This window comes from Balaenoptera acutorostrata, chromosome X (assembly GCF_949987535.1).
Source record: "Balaenoptera acutorostrata chromosome X, mBalAcu1.1, whole genome shotgun sequence".
Classification (NCBI taxonomy): domain Eukaryota; kingdom Metazoa; phylum Chordata; class Mammalia; order Artiodactyla; family Balaenopteridae; genus Balaenoptera; species Balaenoptera acutorostrata.
This window is the reverse complement of record NC_080085.1, coordinates 64,691,354-64,715,925: the sequence shown is the minus strand read 5'-3', so window position 1 is coordinate 64,715,925 and position 24,572 is coordinate 64,691,354. Positions and strand designations below refer to the sequence as shown.

Sequence of the window (24,572 nt, the reverse complement as noted above, 5' to 3'; positions counted from 1 at the left end):
TAAAAAAAAAATAAAATAAAAATAAAATAAATTTATAAAAAAAAAAAAAAAAAAAAAAAAAGGAGGCAAGGATATACAATGGAGAAAAGACAGCCTCTTCAATAAGTGGTGCTGGGAAAACTGGACAGCTACATGTAAAAGAATGAAATTAGAACACTCCCTAACACCATACACAAAAATAAACTCAAAATGGATTAGATACCTAAATGTAAGACCAGACACTATAAAACTCTTAGAGGAAAACATAGGAAGAACACTCTTTGACATAAATCACAGAAAGATCTTTTTGACCCACCTCCTAGAGTAATGGAAATAAAAACAAAAATAAACAAATGGGACTTAATGAAACTTCAAAGCTTTTGCAAAGCAAAGGAAACCATAAACAAGAAGAAAAGACAACCCTCAGAATGGGAGAAAATATTTGCAAACGAATCAACAGACAAAGGATTAATCTCCAAAATATATAAACAGTTCATGCAGCTCAATATTAAAGAAACACACAACCCAATCCAAAAATGGGCAGAAGACCTAAATAGACATTTCTCCAAAGAAGACCTACAGATGGCCAAGAAGCACATGAAAAGCTGCTCAACATCACTAATATTAGAGAAATGCAAATCAAAACTACAATGAGGTATCACCTCACACCAGTTAGAATGGGCATCATCAGAAAATCTACAAACAACAAATGCTGGAGAGGGTGTGGAGAAAAGAGAACCCTCTTGCACTGTTGGTGGGAATGTAAATTGATACAGCCACTATGGAGAACAGTATGGAGGTTCCTTAAAAAACGAAAAATTGAATTACCATATGATCCAGCAATCCCACTACTGGGTATATACCCAGAGAAAACCACAATTCAAAAAGACACATGCACCCCAATGTTCATTGCAGCACTATTTACAATAGCCAGGTCATGGAAGCAACCTAAATGCCCATCAACAGACAAATGGATAAAGAAGTTGTGGTACATATATACAATGGAATATTACTCAGCCATCAAAAGGAACGAAATTGAGTTATTTGTTGAGACGTGGACGGATCTAGAGACTGTCATACAGAGTGAAGTATGTCAGAAAGAGAAAAACAAATATCGTATATTAACGCATGTATGTGGAACCTAGAAAAATGGTACAGATGAACCGGTTTGCAGGGCAGAAGTTGAGACACAGATGTAGAGAACAAACGTATGTACACCAAGGGGGCAAGCCGCGGGGAGCTGGGGATGGTGGTGTGCTGAATTGGGCGATTGGGATTGACATGTATACACTGATGTGTATAAAATTGATAACTAATAAGAGCCTGCTGTATAAAAAAAATAATAAAATTTAAAAATTTAAAAAAAACCCTCAAATAAACAACCTAACCTTACACCTAAAGCAACTAGATAAAGAAGAACAAAGAAAACCCCAAGTTATTAGAAGGAAAGAAACCATAAAGATCAGAGCAGAAATAAATGAAATAGAAATGAAGAAAACAATTCAAAAGATCAATGAAACAAAAAGCTGGTTTTTTGAGAAGATAAACAAAATTGATAAACCATTAGCCAGACTCATCCAGAAAAAAAAGGGAAAGGATTCAAATCAATAAAATTAGAAATGAAAAAGGAAAAGTTACAACTGATACCACAGAAATACAAAGGATCATAAGAGACTACTACAAGCAACCATGTGCCAAAAAAATGGAAAACCTGGAAGAAATTGACAAATTCTTAGAAAGGTACAACCTTCCAAGACTGAACAAGGGAGTAATAGAAAACATGAATAGACCAATCACAAGTAATGAAATTGAAACTGTGATTAAAAACCTTCCAACAGACAAAAATCCAGGAGCAGATGGCTTCACAGGCAAATTCTATCAAACATTTAGAGAAGTGCTAACACCCATCCTTCTCAAAATCTTCCAAAATATTGCAGAGGGAGGAACACTCCCAAACTCATTCTACGAGGCCACCATCACCCTGATACCAAAACCAGACAAAGACATCACAAAAAAAGAAAACTGCAGGCCAATTTCACTGATGAACATAGATGCAAAAATCCTCAACATAATGCTAGCAAACAGAATCCAACAACACATTAAAAGGATAATACCACATGATCAAGAGGGATTTATCCCAGGGATGCAAGGATTCTTCAATATACGCAAATCAATCAATGTGATACACCATATTAACGAACTGAAGAATAATACCATATGATCATATCAACAGATGCAGAAAAACCTTTCGAAAAAGTTTGACACCCATTTATGATAAAAATAACTCTCCAGAAAGTGGTCATAGAAGGAACCTACCTCAACATAATAAAGGCCACATATGACAAACCCACACCAAATATCATTTTCAATGGTGAAAAACTGAAAGCATTTCCTCTAAGATGAGAAATAAGACAAGGATGTCCACTCTTGCCACTTTTATTCAACACAATTTTGGAAGTCCTAGCCACGGCAATCAGAGAAGAAAAAGAAATAAAAGGAATCCGAACTGGAAAAGAAAAAGTAAAACTGTCACTGTTTGCAGATGACATGATACTATACATAGAAAATCCTAAAGATGTCACCAGAAAACTACTAGAGTTCTTCAATGAATTTAGTAAAGTTGCAGGATACAAAATTAATGCACAGAAATCTCTTGCATTCCTGTACACTAACAATGAAAGATCAGAAAGAGAAATTAAGAAAACAGTCTCAGACTTCCCTGGTGGCACAGTGGTTAAGAATCCACCTGCCAGTGCAGGGGACATGGGTTCAAGACCTGGTCCCGGAAGATCCCACATGCCGTGGAGCAACTGAGCCTGTGCACCACAACTACTGAGCCTGCACTCTAGAGTCCGTGAGCCACAACTATTGAACCCACATGCTGCAACTACTGAAGCTCGTGCACCTAGAGTCTGTGCTCCACAACAAGAGAAGCCACTGTAATGAGAAAGCCACGCACCGCAACAAAGAGTAGCCCCCGTCGCCGCAACTAGAGGAAGCCCGCGTGCAGCAACGAAGACCCAACGCAGCCAAAAATAAATAAATAAATAAATATTTTTAAAAAAGAAAACAATCTCATTTACCATCACATCAAAAAGAATAAAATACCTAGGAATAAACCTACCTAAGGAGGTAAAAGACCTGTACTCTGAAAAATATAAGACTCTGATGAAAGAAATCGAAGATGACTCAAACAGATGGAAAGATATACCATGTTCTTGGGTTGGAAGAATCAATACTGTCAAAATGACTATACTACCCATGGCAATCTACAGACTCAATGCAATCCCTCTCAAATTACCAATGGCATTTTTCACAGAACTATAACAAAAAAATCTTAAAATTTGTATGGAGACACAAAAGGTCCCAAACAGCCAAAGCAATCTTGAGAAAGAAAAAGGGAGCTAGGAGGATCAGGCTCCCCGACATCAGACTATCCTACAAAGCTATAGTCATCAAAACAGTATGGTACTGGTACAAAAACAGAAATATAGAACAATGGAACAGGATAGGAAGCCCAGAAATAAACCCATGCACCTATGGTCAGTTAATATATGACAAAGGAGGCAAGACTATACAATGGAGAACAGACATCTCTTCAATAAATGCTGCTGTGAAAGCTGGACAACTACATGTAAAAAAATGAAATTAGAACATTCTTTAACATCATATACAAAAATAAGCTCAAAATGGATTAAAAACCTAAATGTAAGACTGAATACTATAAAACTCTTAGAGGAAAACATAGGCAGAACACTCTTTGACATAAATCATAGCAATATCTTCTTCAATCCATCTCCTAGAGTACTGGAAATAAAAACAAAAATAAACAAATGGGACCTAATTAAACTTAAAAGCTTTAGCATAGCAAAGGAAACCATAAGCAAAACAAAAAGACAACCCACAGAATGGGAGAAAATATTTGCAAACAATGTGACTGAAAAGGAATTAGACTCCAAAATTTACGAACAGCTCATGTGGCTCAATATTGAAAAAACAAACAACCCAATCAAAAAATGGGCAGAAGACCTAAATACATATTTCTCCAAAGAAGACATACAGATGGCCAAGAGGCCCATGAAAAGATGATCAACATCACTAATTATTAGAGAACTGAAAATCAAAACTACAATGAGATCTCACCTCACACCAGTCAGAATGGCCATCATGAAAAAGTCTACAAACAATAGATGCTGGAGAGGGTGTGGAGTAAAGGGGACCCTTCTACACTGTTGGTGGGAATGTAAATTGGTGCAGCCACTATGGAGAACGGTATGGAGGTTACTAAAAAAACTAAAAATAGAGCTACCATATGATCCAGCAATCCCCCTCCTGGGCATATATCTGGAGAAAACCATACTTTGAAAGATACATGGACCACAGTGTTCACTGCAGCACTATTTACAATAGCCAAGACATGGAAGCAATCTAAATGGCCATCAACAGAGGAATGGATAAAGAAGATGTGGTATTTACATATATACAATGGAATATTACTCAGCCATAAAAAAGAAGGAAATAATGTCAGTTGCAGCAACATAGATGGACCTGGAGATTGTCATACTAAGTGAAGTAAGTCAGCCAGAGAAAGACAAATATCATATGATATCACATATATGCAGAATCTTAAAAAATGATACAAATGATCTTACTTACAAAACAGAAACAGACTCACAGACATAGAGAATGCACTTATGGTTACCAGGGGGGAAGGTTGGGGTGGAGGAATAGATTGGGAATTTGGGATTGACTAGTACACACGGCTAAAAAAAAAAAAAAAGAGAAAAAAAAATTTCAAATTCAAATTTAAAAAATAAAATAATGCATATGAATTAAAATGAATGGTATGTAAAGAAGGGGAGCACTTAATTTATCATGCAAATCATGCCAATTTTGAGAGGAAATTTTAATTTCAATAATTAGAATGTGACAACATACATAAACTGGGACATCCAGTTATTCTATTTATAAAGGTTGCCTATTATTAAGAAACCTGACTTTCATTTCTGCAAATGATCGCTGTGGAACATTGAGCAAATGACCTTCTTTATCCGGAACTCAGACTGTCTATACGTGCAATAGAGTAAACAGGGTACAGTGGTAGTCTCAGAATTACACTGACGTTTATAATTGTTTCTTTGAGATCAATCAGGATTGTGCATTTTACTCCAGAATCTTTAAAATTGAAAGCACTGCTTTAAATTACTAATAACTGAGTAAAATAGAGATTTTCAGCTTTCTGATCACTGTAATAAGTGCAAGAGCCCTGTGTTCTCTGGGTCTCAGTCCCCAGCTCTGAGAAAGAAGGGGCTGGACGCCACCACACCTGTGCTTCCTCTGTCGTCCAAAGTCTGACAGGGGTGGGTATGGAATGGGGGTGAGAAAGGAAGTGTGGCCCCCAAAGGACTGGAGGCCCACTGGGATCATTACTTTTCATGGGCGCAGGCCCCACCCCCCAGGGCCAGTGGCAAAGAGAGACCACATGGACAGAGTCTGTGGGTGGGGGCCCCAGGGACCAGAGGGCCCTTCCTTTTCTGTTCCAAGGACACATACAGCTTCTCAATACGTCAGTACTTATGAAACAGCCTGGAAACCAGAAGTCTCAGAAGCCAAACAACAGGAGTGACCAGGCGGGGAAAATAAGGCATTTCCTTATTTCTTCCCTGAAACTTTCACTTAAACATCTCTGTGTGTCACTGAGCTCAGTAAGTAAAGAATCCACAGGACATTTTCCCATGCTTTTCCCCCCTTCTTTCCTGTGCCACTCCTCCACCCCCACCCCCACATACATAGGAGAAGAGTAGCAGGGATGGAGAAAAGGGGCAGCCTTACTCCCTGCCCTTTATGTTAATTGTAAAGGTCAATGAAAGCTAAATCACAAACACAGGTTTGAAGAAGGCAATATCTTGGCCCTCTGCATGAGTGGGGAAAAAAGAAAACTGTTTCTCAGAACAATTGAACTGTTGCCATTTTTTGGAGGCCTCGCAACCCACGCTTTGCATCACAAGAGCCAGCAAGAGAAAGGGCACCCGGTTCATATTCAACTTCTGCTCAGAAGAGCCACTGAAGAGTCAACAGTGAGCTCTGGGGTCCCAAACCACTACTTTGGGAACCCCTGGTGTGATGGAGGGGAGCCTCACCTCTCCTCCAAGCCCCAGAAGTTGCCCAATTATCAGTGACGTGACAAAAAGTTCCAGAAGGTCATTCGCACCCTTGACCGTGTCTGCCTGGCCTGAAGAGGGGAGACCGATGGCTCCCCAAGGATACCTTCCCAACCAGCTAGAACCGACTCCTCCAGAAATGGGCACGGACAGCCAGGAAAGTGCCTGCAGCACAGGATGGTTCCTGAGCCCCTGAGATGGGCTCCGCTGGGTTCCCACAGCCCCTGGCTTCCTTTAGCCTGGGGTAGCTCCCTGGGTTGCACTCACCTCTCGAGCACTTGCCTGCCTAGCTGGGCTGCAAGCTCTGAGAGGGCAGGGACCACATCCCACTTGTTCACTGTTGGGTTCCCAGTCACTCGGTCACTGTTTGTTGAGTAAAAGAAGTAGCTAGGATACTCAGTGGCTCGTGGTGGGTGGTCAAGATAAGAGTCCCAGCTCAGGCACTTGGTAGTCAGACGTGCTTGTGACCTTTCTCCCTGTGGCGTGCATGCATGTGTGCATGTGTGCCTGTACGTGTGTGCATGTGTGTGCGTGTGGCCTGTATCTGCCCAGGAGAACCCAGGAGCTCCCTGAGGGTGGGTTTCATAAACTGGTTTTAGTTCATGCCACAACTCTGCTCCTTAGGGGGCTGCTCTCCACTTCACCATCACCCGCCCTGCCCAGGCAAGATCCCTCCTGAGGAGGTCTCCAGCTCTTTCCTAGCCCAAGCTCCTCCCTGTCCCAGCTCTGTGTAACCTTGGACGAGTCCCTCTTTCCTTGTCTGGAAAGTGAGGGTGTTGGGCTACATGGAGGGCAAGGAGCCAATCGGTGCCCCAATTGCTCATCTCCATGATGTCTGAACACTGCTGCCTCCTGAACGCCTCGGGGATTGGGAGCAGGGACTTGAAGGCTCTAGAGCCCACTCTGCCACCATTGTGACTTGAGTTGTGGTGATGAAAATGGCTGTCACCCACCCAGGTACTTCTGGGTCAGCCAAGAAGCTTAGACAGACCCAGGCCTCGGCCAGAGGAAATGAGGCTCAGAGACAGTGGGACACAGGCAGGAAGGAAGACCCTCCTGACTGTAAAGGTAAATAAAACCAGCAATCGTCTACCAAGGAATGTTGTGGGTCTCCCTTTCCTGGAGATCACAGAAACGTGGAAGCTAACGGGCCCCTGGAGATCGACTGGTGCAGCCCCCTCATTGTATAGATGAGGAAACCGAGACCTACAGGGAGGAAGTAGCCCGCCCAGGGTCACAGAGCAGCGTAATGAAAGAGTAGAGACCCAGACCTGCCACCAGGGCTCTCGGGCCAGAGCTGATTCCATTACTCCGAGCTGAGAGGCCTCCTTCAACCACAGGGCAGCCCAGGCGATTCTCTGCAGTGTCTTCGCTGCACGGATGAAGACTCCCTGAGGCTCTCAGAGGGTAAATGAGCTATGGGAGGGAGGGCTGAGGCCAGAGGCCAGAGGCCCCTGTCCTCAGGATGCCCAAGCCCAGGCTGCTCCCTGGGCAATCCCTTGCCTTCTCTGGGGGCAAGAGAGACCCCCATCACTCTGGAGTGTCTGATGGCTCTTCCTGCCTGGGGTCCGGGATCTCTCCTCAAAGCCTTGCCCGTACATTGAGCCCACTCACCCTCCGGAAGGCCCCTCACTCGGGCAGTCAGTCAGTTAGTCAGCTGCCCTTTGGGGAGCACCTTCCAAGTGACTCTGGGTGAGGCTCAGCTGGGGCAGGTCACAGATATCCAGAAACAAGGTCCCCGCACTTGGGGTGCTTCTGGGTGAGGGAGAGACTGAGGTACATGCACCCAAGGGCAGACACTTGGGAATAGAGAGAAATGGGCCAGGGTGGTCAGAGGAGGTGGGAACGCGTGGGTGGGTCTTTGAGAGAGGCTAGGTAGGACCTGGACTGGGAGGCGGGGACAGGGTGGAGGCCTTCCCTGCCTCCTCCCTAAAGCCTTCCCCCGCCTTTCTGGAGGCAGGACAGGTGGAGGTGGCAGAGTGTGTTTACCAGGAGTTTAGGCTCCTGACATGAGTTCCCGGCCTGGCCCCGTGCCTCAGTAGCTGGGTGACCTTGAGCTCTTCATTTCATTGCTGTGAATCTCAGTCTCCTCATCTCAAGATTTGGGAATTAACAATGCCTCACATAACTCAAGGCAGGCCTCACAGGAGGCCTCAGGAAGAGCCCGGGGGTTAGTGGTTTGCAGGGTAATTTCAGTGTCTTGGGATTTCGGTATACTGTAGGGACACACTTGGGACCCAGAGCTGGTATAAAGATTATTTTAGCTGAAGACATTTGAGCTTTGGTAGACAACAGGGAAAAAAGCCTTTTTTGTAGCTTCCCTTATCTGACTAAAAACAGCAACTTCTGGGAAATGAGGCTGCCAAAAATTCCTTCTCAGGGCGGATCTACTCCCGGAAGGTAGACTGTGAATAAAGTCTACGCCAAATCTTTTCCCCAAGTGAGTTTGTGGCCCTGAAAAGATAGAAAGGCCACTCACACCTGTATAGACAAACATTACAGCCTCTTTCATCAAGTGTTGGTTCTCCTGAAAATCCGTGTATCTTTCCAAAAAGTCATTTATACTCCTGGCAAGTGCCTTTCTCCCCCACTTCATCTATTAAGATGGTATATAAGCCCCAAATTCCAACCACTCCTTTGAGTTACCATCACTGAGTTCTTCTGTGTATATGGAAGTTGCACATGTAAATACACTCTGTTTCTTTCTCCCGTTAGTCTTGTCTTTTATCAGTTTCATTCGCAGGCCCTAGGTACTGAACCTGAGAGAGTAGGAGAAAAGTTTTTTCTCCCCCAAAGTGTTCAGAAAGGGGAACCTCTACATTACCGTGTGGCCTTTATTTAGACCTTGACTCAAATAAACCGTGAAATCAGAACAAAAACCAAAAAACAATCAGCACTTCATGATATTGATGAGGCATTTGAAGTTTGAACACTGCCTGGATGTGTGATGAGATTATGGAATTACTGATGATTACTTTAGGTGTTCTAATGACACTGTAGTTCTGTTAAAGAGAGAGTTCTCATGTTTCAAAGCTAGATACGGAAATGCAGTTAACAATGATGTGATATCTGGCCAGGGGTTGATAATTGTTGATGCTGGGTGATGTCCACAGGAGCCTCATTATGCTATTCTCCTTGTATATAGGCTTGAAATTTTCCACAACAAAAAGTTTTTAATATGAAATAGAAAAGGGTGGATCAAGGAGATGTTTACCCAAATGTGGCTTAGCTGTCTGCCTTTGGAAGACTCTTCATTACAGAGAACAACAATCGCAAATTTAAGAACAGCCTGGTATCTGTTTTGTGAGCAACAGCGACATATGACTAGAGACAGTGATTTCGCCCCCTCGTTTCAGCCCCCTCATTAGGCAGCATCTGTGCTGCTCCTCTCAGCCTGTGGCAGCCCAGTTTGGTTGCCAGGCAATGGAGCCAGAAGCCAGAAGCCCTTTACTTGGGAGGGAGAAAGGGGGAAAGGGAGGGAGAGAAGCCAGGAGGGGGGAGGGCAGAAAGAAGCTGCCCAGAGGAAGGCTTGTCCCTGCCTAGCGGCCTGGCCCAGGGGGATAGATGCGGTGGCGGGGTCCCTTGTTGGACGCTTGTTTCCTACAGCCCCCACTTTCCATGGGTTATTCCTGGGGGCAGCCTCATTGTCAGAGCTTGAGGCCCCACGGAAGGAGCGGGGTGGGGGTGCACACATGTGCACCTCCCTCCTGCGAAGACCAGTGAGGTCTGCGATTAAGTAAGACACCAACTAGCACCCACTCAGAGTCAGAATTTCGGACAGGCCTCCCCTGGGGGACGCTCCTGAGCTCTTATTGAGTTCAAAACAATTCTGGGAAAGCAGCTCGTCAAATGGAAATTCTCCACTGGTGATCACCCTTTGCTGGGGCCATTCCAGAAGGCAGGAGGGCAGCAGGCTTCCCCCTGGGGGTGGAGAGTTCTGTCCCCGCCGTCCTTTGGGGAGGGAAGGCGGAAGCCTCCGGTGCTGCGCAGCGGCCTGGCAGTCGCACGGCCGCTGACTGTGCTGGGGAGCCCTGTGCTCTGGCGTTGCTTCAGACCCAGCTCTCACTGGAAGGCTGTGTGGGCCTGAGCCCACGTCTGACTCGCAATTTCCTGTCCTCTAGAAGCCCGGGGAGTGTGGTACCTTGCCTCCCTTCAGGCTCAGATGGGCTGGGGTTACAGTGCACGCCCCATCCCTCGACTCTGGGCAGGAATTGCTCTCATCCAGGGTAAAAGGAGCCTGGCCCACTCTGAGGCAGCAGGTAGATGGGCCCCAGGCTGAGCAGCTGGAGTTGGTCCCCTGTGGACAGATACTCCAAGAGGAAGAGGAGGAGGAGCTGAGCCCTGCCCAGGTAAACAGAGACAGAGACCACATATTTCTCATTCTCGAGGTCAAGGAGACCTTCCCGACTACACGTGTGCAGAAAGGCTCCTTGGAGGGCAAAAAGGGAGTGATGTCAACCTACCCATAGGCCTCTTCACTAGAATCCATCTTGGCTAAGAGATGCGTGTGCACGCATGGGAGGACCCTGAGATAAGCCAAATACGGACTCAGAGCCAGGCAAAGCAAGCTGATTGGCCAAAGGAAACCCGGAAGAAATGCCCCATATAAGCGATTCAAACTACCACAAGGGCGTGGCTCTCTCTGAGCCCACCCGTGTGTGCCTATTCACACGTACTCTTCTTCCTGCTAATAAACACTTGTTTCACTACTTTCTGTCTCTCTCTGGAAATTCACTTCTACACAGCTGATGGGCCAGGGCCTCGTTACTGGCCACTGGTCCCTGGTGGTCTAGTGGCTAGGATTCAGCGCTCTCACTGCTGCGGCCCGACTTCAGTCTCTGGCTGGGAACCGAAACCCTGCTTCAAGCCTCTGCAGGCCGAGGCCACCCGAGCGAGATCAACTCTACTCCCACCCACCAGGCCAGACTGGAAGAAGCAACATAGCCAGCGACCTCGGAGAGACAGAGTGAGGGCCCTTCCTAGAGCCACCCTGCTATGATCATGAACTACCTCCTGCTGGCCTGGGAGGTGGGATTCAGAGAAGCTCTAGGCAGGCAGGATAGGGGGTGAGGTCAGGCAGCTGCCCCAGAGATCAGCCTTTCAAGACCCAGCACCTGAGAGAGGAAGGCTGGCTGTCCTCAATGAGAAAAAAAAACATCAGGGAGGCAGTAGTCAGGAGCTGAGCCGGAGCAGGGCCCAGACAGCCCCCTTTCTCTGCAGCATCTTTGTGGCTCCTGGTTGTTAGGAGCAGGCTCTTCCGTTGCTAAGCAACTGGAGCCTGGTGGATTAAAACCAATTTCCTGAGCTCACTGAAAGGGGGAGGGAGAGAAGGTACAATGCAGATGCCCTGGGGAAGCTCATCCCTGCCTCCAACCTTTGTCGGTGCATGCGGTGCAAGCGGGTGGAGGTGAAGGGAAGGTGAGGTGCAGCTGGGGGCTGATCTCTAGGGAGAAGGTTGGGGGTGGGGTGGCTGGGGGAGGGCTAGGCACCAGATATCCATTATAAAGACCAAAAGACCAGAGTGAAACTGCCAATTAAGATGCCAATTAGAGCACTAATGAATGCTAATGCTGCTCCTTTTTGAAACCCCAGAAAAGGCCTGCAGTCCCTGGGGTGTTTCTGAGCCACCTGACCAGGCCAGACAGGATTGGGCAAGGTTTGTCCTCCAAAGATGGGACGATCAGAGCATTTTAGGGTCCACGGGCCCCCAACAGTCCTGGGGTCCTACCTCTTGTTGAATGACAGAGGCCCCTCGACACGCTGCCCTCCGCTTAGATAATAACCCCCCTATGACAGGGAGCTCACTTCCTCCTGCAACAGCCCTTTCTGTATCTTTTCCACAGAGAGTGCTTTGCCCCACATGGCCCAAGTCTGTCTTCCTGTGGCTCTTTCCCGCAGGAGCCGAGGGAGTCATCCCAATCTGCCCTGCTGTCGGGACATGTAGCCTCTCTCTTCTGTGAGGCCCACCTCCTACCTCTTGCCGCTACTCAAGGGACAGAATGGGTGGGGCCTCACCATGACTTGGTGCCCTCTGATCCCCCACCCCCAGCCTGGTTTTTAGCCTCCTTAAGGAAGAAGCCACTAGGATGGACAAATTTACAAAGAGGTCCTGGATCCAATTCCTGCCCCAGAGTCCAGGCTTCTCCCACTACCCTGCTCAGATGACATCTTGGGTCAGAAAGAAGAGTCTATGTCTGTGTTGGGGAGTGGGGTGGGGTGTTTACAAACTTAACAGAGAGGGTTCCAGTTCTAGAATGGGGATGTGATAAGCCTTGTGGACCCATTTTCTAGTGAAAAAACCATAATTGGTATAATCTCTTAAATATATTACGAAGTTGTTCTAATGTCATATAGCAAATGGAGCAGCATTTATTCAAAATACTCTAATAAATCTTGGTAAGAACAGCAAGAGTCCATGGCATTTGAGCCATGACTTGCTCCCATCTCTGCCCTCTCTTGCTCAGTGTAATATAAGCTCTATTCTAGGTGAGTGTGGCCAATAATAGGGGCCTCTGTCTTCCTCCAGGTCCCAGTACTGGGCTACAGTTTGATTCCTGGACGGATAGGATACAGGCATCTCTCATCCTTCCTTCAGCTCTGTGTTGCAAAAGCTTTGTTCCAGACAGGCAGGGCCAAGAGGACTGATGAGCCTTTCTACCACCCAGCTCCTACTGGTATGGTGAGAGCTCTACTCCAGACATGGCACGTAGAATATTGTCTCTGATAACCTCTGCCTTAATTCACTCATAGGGTAGAGGTTACACATTAGGAAAGACAAGTCAAAAAAAGCAGTAGCTACCGTCTTGCCTAGCACCCTGCTCATAGAGTTGGGGTGTCACTCTGGTAGATGTGGGATGCTCTCCCCACCTCCAGCTCAAGCACAGTGAAGCAGAAGTTTCCATCCAGAGGAAAGACAGACTTTTAAAATGTGAGAGCCCCTTTAGCTCTCCCTAATGGGACTAACTTTATGTGGAAAAGAGAGCGGAGAAGTTCTTGCCAAAGGGTATTATCAGAAACAATGAAGTTCTTGATGTTGAGCAATTAAGAGGGGACTTGGAGCTTCAGAATTTTAGTAGCAACTGTAAAATGTTAGACCAGTTAGAAGTTTAACAGAGAGAACCAGGGAAAGAACTAAGAAGAACTATTCTAGGGTCTGAGCAAGCCTCAAGGACTGATAACACCCTGCCCCTGCAATGGAGCAGCAACTTTAATTGGATCAGATTATGGAATAATTTATGCCCACAGGCATGATTTTTAAAAAAATAGTGGAATTAAGAAGAAATTAGTAGAGGCTAATAGCTGGGTGTGATACCACTAGAGATAGATCAGTTAGAAGCTAAATGGGAGTCTCAATGAAAGAAACAGAGATTCCATTTGAAAGCACAGTAATTACTGGTAGTAGTGATGCTGTGTACATATCCATGGCTGCGACTTTTGAGGAGGTGGTATACTGCAGGAAATAGACCTCACAAACCTAGTCCAGAAAAGCCAGTAACAGCAGCTCGAGTTGTTAAGGTATATTTTTCAACAAAAAAATTATGAAACATGCAAGAAACAGGAAAGTGTAACCCATAAACAGGAAAAAAATCAGGCACTAGAAGCTGTCTTGATGGGGCCAAATGGTGGACTTAGAAGACAAAGCAGCTATTATAAATATTTGCAAATAACTGAATGAAATCATGTTTAAAGAATTAAAAGAATGCATGATGACAATTTCTAATCACAAAGAGAATATCAATAAAGAGACAGAAAATTTTTAAAAGAACCAAATGGAAATTCTGGAGTTGAAAAGTACTGTAAGTGAAATGAAAAATTCAACAAGGAGCTCAACAGTAGATTTAAGGTGGCAGAAGAAAAAAATCAGCAGACTTGAAGGTAGATCAATACATATTATGCAAGTTGAAAAACATTGAGAACATAGAATTAAGAAAAATGAACAGAGCCTCAGAGAAATGTGGGGCACCAGTAAGCCCACCAATATACATGCAGTGAGATTCCAGAAAGAAAGAATACTCAAAAATAATAGAAACTCCTCAAATTTGAAGAAAACATTAATCTACACACATAAGAAGCTCCACAAATAACAAGAGGATAAACACAAGGAGAGACATCCCAGAGACACCATAATCAAAATGTTGAAAGCCAAAAACAAAGGGAAATCTTGAAAGTAGGAAGAGAAAAATGACTCATCATGGACAAGAGAAACTCCATAAGATTAATGGCTGACTTCTACCAAATAGAATAGAGGTCAGAAGGCAGTGGGATGACATATTCAAAGTGATGAAAGGAAAAAACTGTCAATCAAAAATATTTGCTATGGAGGCCTGTCTGTGGCGTCTCGGAGACACCGCCGCAGCCATGGCCAGTCAGTCGCAGGGCACCCAGCAGCTGCTCCAGGCCGAGAAGCAGGCCGCCGAGAAAGTGTCCGAGGCCCGCAAGCGAAAGAACCGGAGGCTGAAGCAGGCCAAAGAAGAGGCCCAGGCTGAAATTGAACAGTACCGCCTGCAGAGGGAGAAGGATTTCAAGGCCAAGGAAGCTGCGGCTCTGGGATCCCACGGCAGTTGCAGCACTGAAGTGGAGAAGGACACCCAGGAGAAGATGACCATCCTTCAGACCTACTTCCGGCAGAACAGGGATGAAGTCCTGGATAACCTCTTGGCCTTTGCCTGTGACATCCGGCCAGAAATCCATGAGAATTACCACATAAACGGATAGGGGAAGAGCAAAAGCGCTGTGCCGTGGATTGGCATTTTAGATGCCTTCATAGAATATGAGGCTTTAGCAAGGCTTGGGTTATATTCTTGTGAAAAGGCATTAAATTATTTCTGTATATTATATAATAGGTCCCTTCACTTTTTGCAGAATAGCAGTCGTAGCTTCTTTGTACAAACTTATAGCCTATCCAAAGATTTTATCTTTTTACCTCATATTTCTTAGAAACTTAATGGGTATATGTTGTCTGTTTTCCTATGCCTTTTCACTCAAGTGGCATATTATGAACACTGACTTTTTCTTTCTTAGATATAGTTGTTTTTTTTTTTTAATATTTATTTATTTATTTATTTATTTATTTATGGCTGTGTTGGGTCTTCGTTTCTGTGCGAGGGCTTTCTCTAGTTGTGGCAAGCGGGGGCCACTCTTCATCGCGGTGCGCGGGCCTCTCACTATCATGGCCTCTCTTGTAGCGGAGCACAGGCTCCAGATGCGCAGGCTCAGTAATTGTGGCTCACGGGCCTAGTTGCTCCGTGGCATGTGGGATCCTCCCAGACCAGGGCTCGAACCCGTGTCCCCTGCATTGGCAGGCGGATTCTCAACCACTGCGCCACCAGGGAAGCCCTGTTTTTTTTTTTTTTAATTTTAAGTCATAGCTTTATGTTGCAACTCTACTTGTTCAAAAGTTAGATCAGGAAGGTTCCTTCCTATGACCTTAGATGTATAGTTTTAAAAAAAAACAATTTTCTTAAGAAAGAAAGGGATTAAATATTTTTTTTCCCTAAATCTTTCTTGAAGGTCAGGGGCTTTATCTATGAAAAAGTAGTAAATAGTTACTTGTAACCTATGTGAACAGCCAGCCTTAAAATAGTCCTTTCCGGCTAAGAGTTAGAACAATGGGTACTAGTATTGGGCTGCTTTTGGTTTCTCTTATTTAAAATTACTAGATGATAGAATTCAAGAACTTGTTACATGTCACTACTTGGTGTACTGATAGTGTACTAATAATCATTTAAAAGTCAAAAAGAAAATTTGCTATGGAATGTCCAAAATAGGCAAATCCATAGAGACAGAAAGTAGACTATTGGTCACCAGGGGCTGGGGAATGGAGAGGTTGAGAAGAGATAGCTACTAGGAAGAATCTTCTTGAGGTGATGAAAACGTTCAGAAATTAGAGAGTGGTATTGGTTGGAAAAAATTGGAAATATACTAAAAACACCAAATTGTACACATTAAAAGGGCAAATGTTATGGTATGTGAATTTTATCTCAACAAAAAATTTTAAAAAGTAAAGATCTCAAATCATGAGCTGAACTTTCCAGCTAAAGAAACTAGAAAAAGAAGAGCCAACTAAACCCATAGCATGCAGAAGGAAGGCAAAAATTAAGACTAGAACAGAAATAAATAAAATAGAGAATAAAAAGTGGAGAAAATCAATAAAACCACAAGTTGGTTCTTTGCAAATATCTACAAAATTGGCAAACCTTTAACCAGATGGACCAAGACAGTAAAAGAGAGAAGACTCAAATTAGTAAAATTAAGTACAAAGAGGGGATATCACTACAACCTTACAGAAATAAAGGAGCATAAGTGAATACTGTGAACAGTTGTATGATATAGACAAATTCATATAAAACCTCTACTCATAGGGTAGAGGTTACATGTTAGGAAAGACAAGTCAAAAAATGCAGATAACAGATGATATAGACAAATTCATACATTACATAACAGATGATATAGACAAATTCATACAAAACCACAAACTACCAAAATTGATGCAAGAAGAAACAGAAAACCTGAATAGAGATATAACAAAAGATTGAATAAGTAATTGAAATACTTCTCCCATCCTCAAAAATAAAAAACCTAAGCCAAATTCTTTTACTAGTGAATGGTACCAAACATTGGAGAATTAATACCAAACTTCACAAACTCTCCACAAATAGGGGGGAACATTTCCCAACTCATGAGGCCAGTATTACCCTGATACCAAAGCTAGCCAAAGACATCACAAGAGAAGAAAACTACAAACCAATATCTCTTATGAATATTGATGTAAAAATCCTCAACAAAACACTAGCAAATTGATTACAGTAATATATAAAAAAAAGATTATACATCATGACCAAGTGAGGTTTATCTCAGGAATGCAAGATTGACTTAAAATCTGAAAATCAACCAATGTAATACACTGTATCAATAGAATGAAAGAAAAAAAACACACGATTATCTCAAGAGATGCAGAAAAGGCATTTGAAAAATCACAACATTCCTTCAAGATAAAACATTCAACAAATGAGGAATAGAAGGGAACTTCCTTGACCTGACAAAGGTGATTTATGAAAAACCCAAGGGCAATATCATACATATTGGTGAAAGACTGATTACTTTCCCCCTAAGATCAGAAACAAGACAAGGATGTCTGCTGTCATCATGTCTGTTCAACATTGAACTCAAGGTTTCAGCTAGGCCGATTAGGCTAGAAAAATAAATAAAAGGCATCCAGATTGAAAAGGAAAAAATAAAACTATCTCTGTTTGCAGATAACATGATCTTGTATATAGAAAATCCTGAGGAATCTACCAAAAAAAAGAAAAATCTATTCAAACAAATAACCTAGCTCAGCAAGGTTGCAGGATACAAGATCAATACACAAAGATCAGTAGTACTTCTGTACAATAACAAACAATTTGAAAATGAAATTAAGAAAAAAATTCCATTAACAATAGCATCAAAACATAAATTACTTAGAAATAAATTTAACAAAAGAAGTATAAAACTTACACTCTGAAAACTATAAAATATTGTTGAAAGAAGTTAAAGAAAACCTAAATAAATGAAAATACATCCCATCTTCATAGGTAAAAAGATTTAATATTGTTAAGATGGCAATCTCTCCAAGTTGATCTACAGGTTCCATATCAAAATCCCAGCTGCATTGTTTTTTGCAAAGATTGACAAGTTGACCCTAAAATTTGCATGGAAATACAAGAGACCCAGATAGCCAAAAAAACGTGAAAAATAAAAAGTTGAGGACCCACACTTTCTGATTTAAAATGTGCTACAATCTACAATAATCAAGGCAGTGTAGTACTGGCATAAGGATAGATACATCTATTAATGGAATAAAACGGAAAGTCCAGAAAAATTACATTTATTGTGAATTTACTGCTTGCAAAAGTGCCAAAATAATTCAGTGTAGAAAAAGTAGTCTGTTCAATGAAAGATGATGAGTCAATTAGATATTCACATGCAAAAGAATGAAGTAAGATCCCTGCATCACACCATATAAAAAATTACCTCAAAATGAAGCATAGTCCTAAATGTAAGAAATAAAACTATAAAACTCTTAAAAGAAAGCATAGAAGTAAATCTTCATGACCTTAGATTAGGCAATGGTTTCTTACATATAACAACAAAAGCATAAGCAACAAAAGAAAACGGTAGATAAACTGGACTTCATGAAAATTAAGAACATTTTTTGGGTTATATACCCAAAATAATTGAAAACAGGGACTTAAACAGATATTTGTATACTCATGTTCATAGCAGCATTGTTCACAATAGCCAAAATGTGGAAACACCCAAATGTCCATCAATGGATGAATGGATAAACAAAATGTTGTATATACAAACAATGGAATATTATTCAACATTAAAAATAAAAGAAATTCTGACACATGCTACAATATGGATGAACCTTGAAGACATTATGCTAAGTGAAACAAACCAGTTACAAAAGGACAAATATTGTATGATTTCACTTATAATGAAGTACATAGAGTAATCAAATGCATAGACACAGAAAGTAGAATGTTGGTTGCCAAGGGGTCAGAGGAGGAGAAAATGGGGAGTTATTATTTAAAGGGTATAGAGTTTCAGTTTGGGAAGATAAAAAATGTTCTGGATATGGGTGGTGGTGGTGCTTGCACAACAATGTGAATGTACTTAATACTACTGAAACATATGCTTAAAAATGGTAAATTTTGTTATGTATATTTTAGCACAATAAAATATTAAAAACTTTTGTGCTTCAAAGGACACCAGCAAGAAAGTGAAAAGACACCAACACAATAGGATAAAATATTTGCATATCATTTATCTGAAAAGTGCTGAGTATCCAGAATATATAAAGAACACTTACAATTCAACAATAAAAAGACAACTCCTTTTTTTTTTTTTTTTGCCACACCATGCGTGGCATGTGGGATCTTAGTTCCCCAACCAGGGATCGAACCCACGCTCCCTGCATTGGAAGTGTGGAGTCTTAACCACTGGACCACCAAGGAAGTCCCAACGACTCCATTCTAAATAGGCAAAGATTTTATGGTCTGGCATGTAAGGAGCTTGGAAGTCATCACTCCATCCTAACAACAAATAAAAAGCTGAACAAACTAAAAAATCAACAACTCTTCTTAGATTCATTAGCGAAGTGAGGTCACAGGGCAAATTACTATACTAAAAATTATAGAGACAGACAGCTGAATACAGAGAATCACAACTTACTAGAGCAGAAACCCATGAGCAGAAAATTCCATTAAACAAGCATCAGGGTAAGAAAACCTAAACTGTAACTGACAAATTGCTGGAGGCTCAGTGTGGACAAGTGTGAGACTTAAAAACTCCAGGGGAGCCTGTCATGGTGGGGGTTGGGGGGCAACACTTTTGTGAATTTTACCTCAGGAGCTCTACCAGGTTCTCACAGTGAAGACTGGAGAAAAATTCTTCCATGCTTCTAGCAAGGGGAGGGGGAAATGTAGCTATTTTGAAATATATCAGAGCATTCTGTTCTTAACAAGGTCTGTCCACAAGAGAAACTATTTTACCAGAGCCTAAACTGTTGAGGTTTTATCAGAGTCTAACTGACCTGGGGGAAGAGAAATACCCAATCAACCCCTTTTAGCCATCCTGTCCCACCTAAAGGGGAAAAAGAACTGAAACATACTTTTGAAGTTCACAGCCCAGAAGCACAGGCGCACTAAGAGACTGAGACCTAATGATAGGACTATAAAATACTTTCTCTCCCTCCCCACCACACCATACGACCACATCACTAAAGGCCTATTTACCAGAGTTCATTTTACCTAGTACATCATGTCTGACTTTCAACAAAAAATTACAAGGCATACTAAAAAGCTAAAAACAGAGTTTAAAGAGACAGAGTGAGCATCAGAACCAGACAAGATATGGCTGGGTTGTTGGAATTATCAGACCAAGAATTTTAAAAAACTATGATTAATAATATGGTAAGGGCTCTAATGGACAAAGTAGACAACATACAAGAACAGATGGACAATGTAAGCAGAGAGAAGGAAATTCTAAGAAAGAATCAAAAAGAAATGCTAGAGATAAAAAAACAGTGTAACTGAAATGAAGAATGCCTTTAATAGGCTCATTAGTAGATTAGACATGGTTGAGGAAAGTCAGTGAGACTGAGGATATGTCAATAGAAACTTCCAAAATGGAAAAGCAAAGAAAAAGAGACTGGAAAAAATGGAACAGAATATCCAAGAACTGAGGGAAAACTACAAAAGATGTAACATATGCACAATGGGAGTACCAGAAGTAGACAAAAGAGAGAAAGGAACAGAAAAAAATATTTGAAGCAATAAGGACTGAGAATTTCCCCAATTAATGTCAGACACAAAATCACAGATCCAGGAAACTCAGAGAACACCAAGCAGAATAAATGTCCCGAAACAACACCTAGGCATATTATATTCAAACTGCAGAAAATCAAAGATAAAGAAAAAAAAATCTTGAAAGAAATTATCTTACCTAAAGAAAAGATAAGAATTACATCTGACTTCTCCTCAGAAGTCATGTAAGCAAGAAGAGAGTGGGGTGAAATATTTAAAATGTTGAGAGAAAAATAGCACCAACCTGGAATTCTGTACCATGGGAAATTAACCTCCAAAAGTAAAGGAGAAATACTTTCTCAGAAAAATAACAATTGAGGGAATTTGTTGCCAGTGAACCTGCCGTGCAAAAAAAATGTTAGAAGAAGTTCTTCAGCGAGAAGGAAAATAGTGGGTGGGCCAAAAGTTTCATTCGGTTTTTTCCTTAAGATGGCTCTAGTAGCACCTAGCTGTCTTTTGGCTCTGTGCTTTGTGACCAGCTAGAAGGGTGGGATAGGGAGGGTGGGAGGGAGGGAGACGCAAGAGGGAAGAGATATGGGGATATATGTATATGTATAACTGATTCACTTTGCTATAAAGCAGAAACTAACACACCATTGTAAAGCAATTATACTCCAATAAAGATGTTGAAAAAATAAATAAATTTTAAAAATATATAAAAAATAAACAAAATTGGTGAATTTTTGTGTAGCCATTTTAATATTGAAGATGGAAGAAAAAAAGCAACATTTTCAGCATATTATGCTTTATTATTTCAAGAAAGGTAAATATGCAACTGAAACACACAAAAAGATTTGTGCAGTGTATGGAGAAGGTGCTGTGACTGATCAAACGTGTAAAAGCGGTTTGCGAAGTTTCGTGCTGGAGATTTCTTGCTGGATGATCCTCCATGGTCGGGTAGACCAGTTGAAGTTGATAGCGATCAAACCAAAACAATAATTGAGAACAATCAACGTTATACCATGCAGGAGCTAGCCGACATACTCAAAATATCCAAATCAAGCACTGAATACCATTTGCACCAGCTTGGGTATGTTCATTACTTTGATGTCTGGGTTCCACATAAGTTAAGCAAAAAAAACCTTCTTGACCATATTTCTGCATGCAATTCTCTACTGAAACTTAATGAAAATGTTCCATTTTTAGAACCAGTTGTGACGGGCGATGAAAAGTAGATACTATACAACAATATGGAACGGAAGAGATCACTGGGCAAGTGAAATGAACCACCACCAACCACACCAAAGGACAGTCTTCATCCAAAGTAGGTGATGTTGTGTATATGGTGGGATTGGAAGGGAGTCCTCTATTATGAGCTCCTTCCGGAAAACTAAACGATTAATTCCAACAAGTACTGTTCCCAATTAGACCAACTGAAAGTGGCACTCGACAAAAAGCGTCCAGAATTAGTCAACAGAAAATGCATAATCTTCTATCAGGATAACGCAAGACCGCATGTTTCTTTGATGACCAGGCAAAAACTGTTACAGCTTGGCTGGGAAGTTCTGATTCATCTGCCATATTCACCAGACATTGCACCTTCGGATTTCCATTTATTTCAGTCTTTACAAAATTCTCTTAATGGAAAAAATTTCAATTCCCTGGAGACTGTAAAAGGCACCTGGAACAGTTCTTTGCTCAAAAAGATAAAAAGTTTGGGGAACATGGAATTATGAAGTTGCCTGAAAAATGGCAGAAGGTAGTGGAACAAAAGGGTGAATACACTGTTCAATAAAGTTCTTGGCGAAAATGAAAAATGTGTCTTCTATTTTTACTTAAAAAACCGAAGGCACTTTTTGGCCCACCCAACAATATAGGTCAGAACTTTTGATCTACATAAAGAAAGGAAGAGCATTGGAGAACAGATGAGCGAAAGTAAAATAAAAACTTTATTTTTCTTATTTTTAATTGATCTAACAGATCAATTTTTTGCTCAAAATAATAATAGCAACAGCATTCAATTATGTATACTTACATATAAGTGAAATAAATAACAGCAATGATAGAAGGGACAGCAAGGAAGAATTAGGATTATTTTGTTTTTATAAGATACTTACACTACTCATGAGGCAGTATAGTGTTATATAAAAGTGGACTTGGATTAGTTGGTGATGACTTTTTAGATATGATCCATAAAAGAAAGAATTGATAAACTGTACTTCATTAAAATGTAAAACTTTTGCTCTGCAAAAGGCACTGTCAAGAAATGAGAAAATAAGCCACAGACTGGGAGAAAATATCTGCAGAGGATATATCTGATAAAGGACTGTTTGTTATCCAAAATATACAAAGAACTCAAAATTCAACAATAAGAAAATGAACAACCCGATTAAAAAATGCACAAAACATCTGAACAGACACCTCACTAAAGAAGATATATAGAGGGCAAATAAGCATATGAAAAGACGTTCAACATCATGTGTCATTAGGGAATTGCAAATGAAAACAACGAGATCCACTACATACCTATAAGAATGGACAAAATCCAAAACACTGACAACACAAAATGCTGGCCAAAATGTGCAGCAACCGAAACTGTTATTCATTGCTGGTGAGAATGCAAAATGGTACAGCCACTTTGGAAGACAGTTTGGCAGTTTCCTACAAAACTAAACATACTCTTACCATATGATCCAGCAATTGTGCTCCTTGGCATTTAAGGAAATGAATCAAAAAACCTATGTCCGGGCTTCCCTGGTGGCGCAGTGGTTGAGAGTCTGCCTGCCAGTGCAGGGGACGCGGGTTCGGGCCCTGGTCTGGGAGGATCCCGCGTGCCGCGGAGCGGCTGGGCCCGTGAGCCACGATTACTGAGCCTGCGCGTCTGGAGCCTGTGCCCCGCAGCGGGAGGGGCCGCGATGGTGAGGGGCCCGCGCACCGCGATGAGGGGTGGCCTCCGCTTGCCGCAACTAGAGAAAGCCCTGGCACAGAAACGAAGACCCAACACAGCCAAAAATAAATAAATAAATAAAAATTAAAAAAAAAAAACCTATGTCCACACAAAAATTTGCATATGATTATTTATATCAGCTTTATTCATAACTGCCTAAACTTGGAAACAATCAGATGTCCTTCAGCAGGTGAATGGATAAATAAACTGTGGTTCATCCAGAAAATGGAATATTATTCAATGCTAAAAAGAAATGAAGTATCAAGACATGAAAAGACATGGAGGAAATTTAAATGTATGTTACTAAGTGAAAGAAGCCAATCTGAAAAGGCTACGTACCATGTAATTTCAACTATATGACAGCCTGAAAAAGGCAAAACTATGGAGACAGTAAAAGAATCAGTGGTTGCCAGGGGTTCAGGGGGAAGGAGAGAGGAATAGGTAGAGCATAGAGGATTCTTATGGCTGTGAAACTATTCTGTATGATACTTAATTGTGGAGTTCGACATTTGTCAGAGTTCATAGAATGTACTGATACGAAGTGTGAACACAATGTAAACTATGGACTTTGGGCACTGATGATGTACCAATGTAGGTTCACTCATTGTAATAAATGTATCACTCTGGTTTGGGATGTTAATAGTAGGGGAGGCTCTGTGTGTGTTGGGGCAGGGGGTATATGAGAAATCTCTGTACCTTCCACTCAATTTTGCTGTGAGCCTAAAACTGCTCTAAAAAATATAGCCTTTTAAAAAATCAGGCAAAAAAAATATTTAGATAGACATTTCTCCAAAGAAGAAATATGAATGGCCAATAAGCATATGATAACATGCCCAACATCATTACAGAACTGTAAATCAAAAGAAAAAAAGAGATACCACTTGATACTCACTAGGATGGTTACAATAATAATAATTAAAAAGGAAAATAAATGTTGGTAAGGATGTGGAGAAATTGAAATCGTCATTCACTGCTGGTGGGGATGGGAAATGATTCAGTTGCTTTGGAAAATATTTTGGCAGTTCCTTAAAGTGTTAAACATAGAGTTATCATATAATCCAATAGTTCTACTCAGGTATATATCCAAGACAAATGAAAATATATGTCTACAAAAAAAAACTTGAACACAAATGTTCATAGCAGCATTATTTATAATAGCCAAGAAATGGAAACAACCCAACTGTGCATGAATTG

General features: G+C 41.7%; 2 protein-coding genes across 3 annotated transcripts in view; one reads left to right on the top strand and one right to left on the bottom strand.

Moving 5' to 3' along the window:
• The window catches only part of SLC16A2 (solute carrier family 16 member 2), a 117,802-nt gene that overhangs the window by 41,595 nt on the left and 51,635 nt on the right, over positions 1–24,572 (bottom strand). The gene's annotated exons all lie outside the window — the stretch shown is intronic.
• LOC103018892 (V-type proton ATPase subunit G 1-like) lies at positions 14,499–14,855 on the top strand. Its single transcript, XM_057539063.1, has one exon. The coding sequence runs from the start codon at positions 14,499–14,501 to the stop codon at positions 14,853–14,855; it is 357 nt and encodes a 118-aa protein (XP_057395046.1).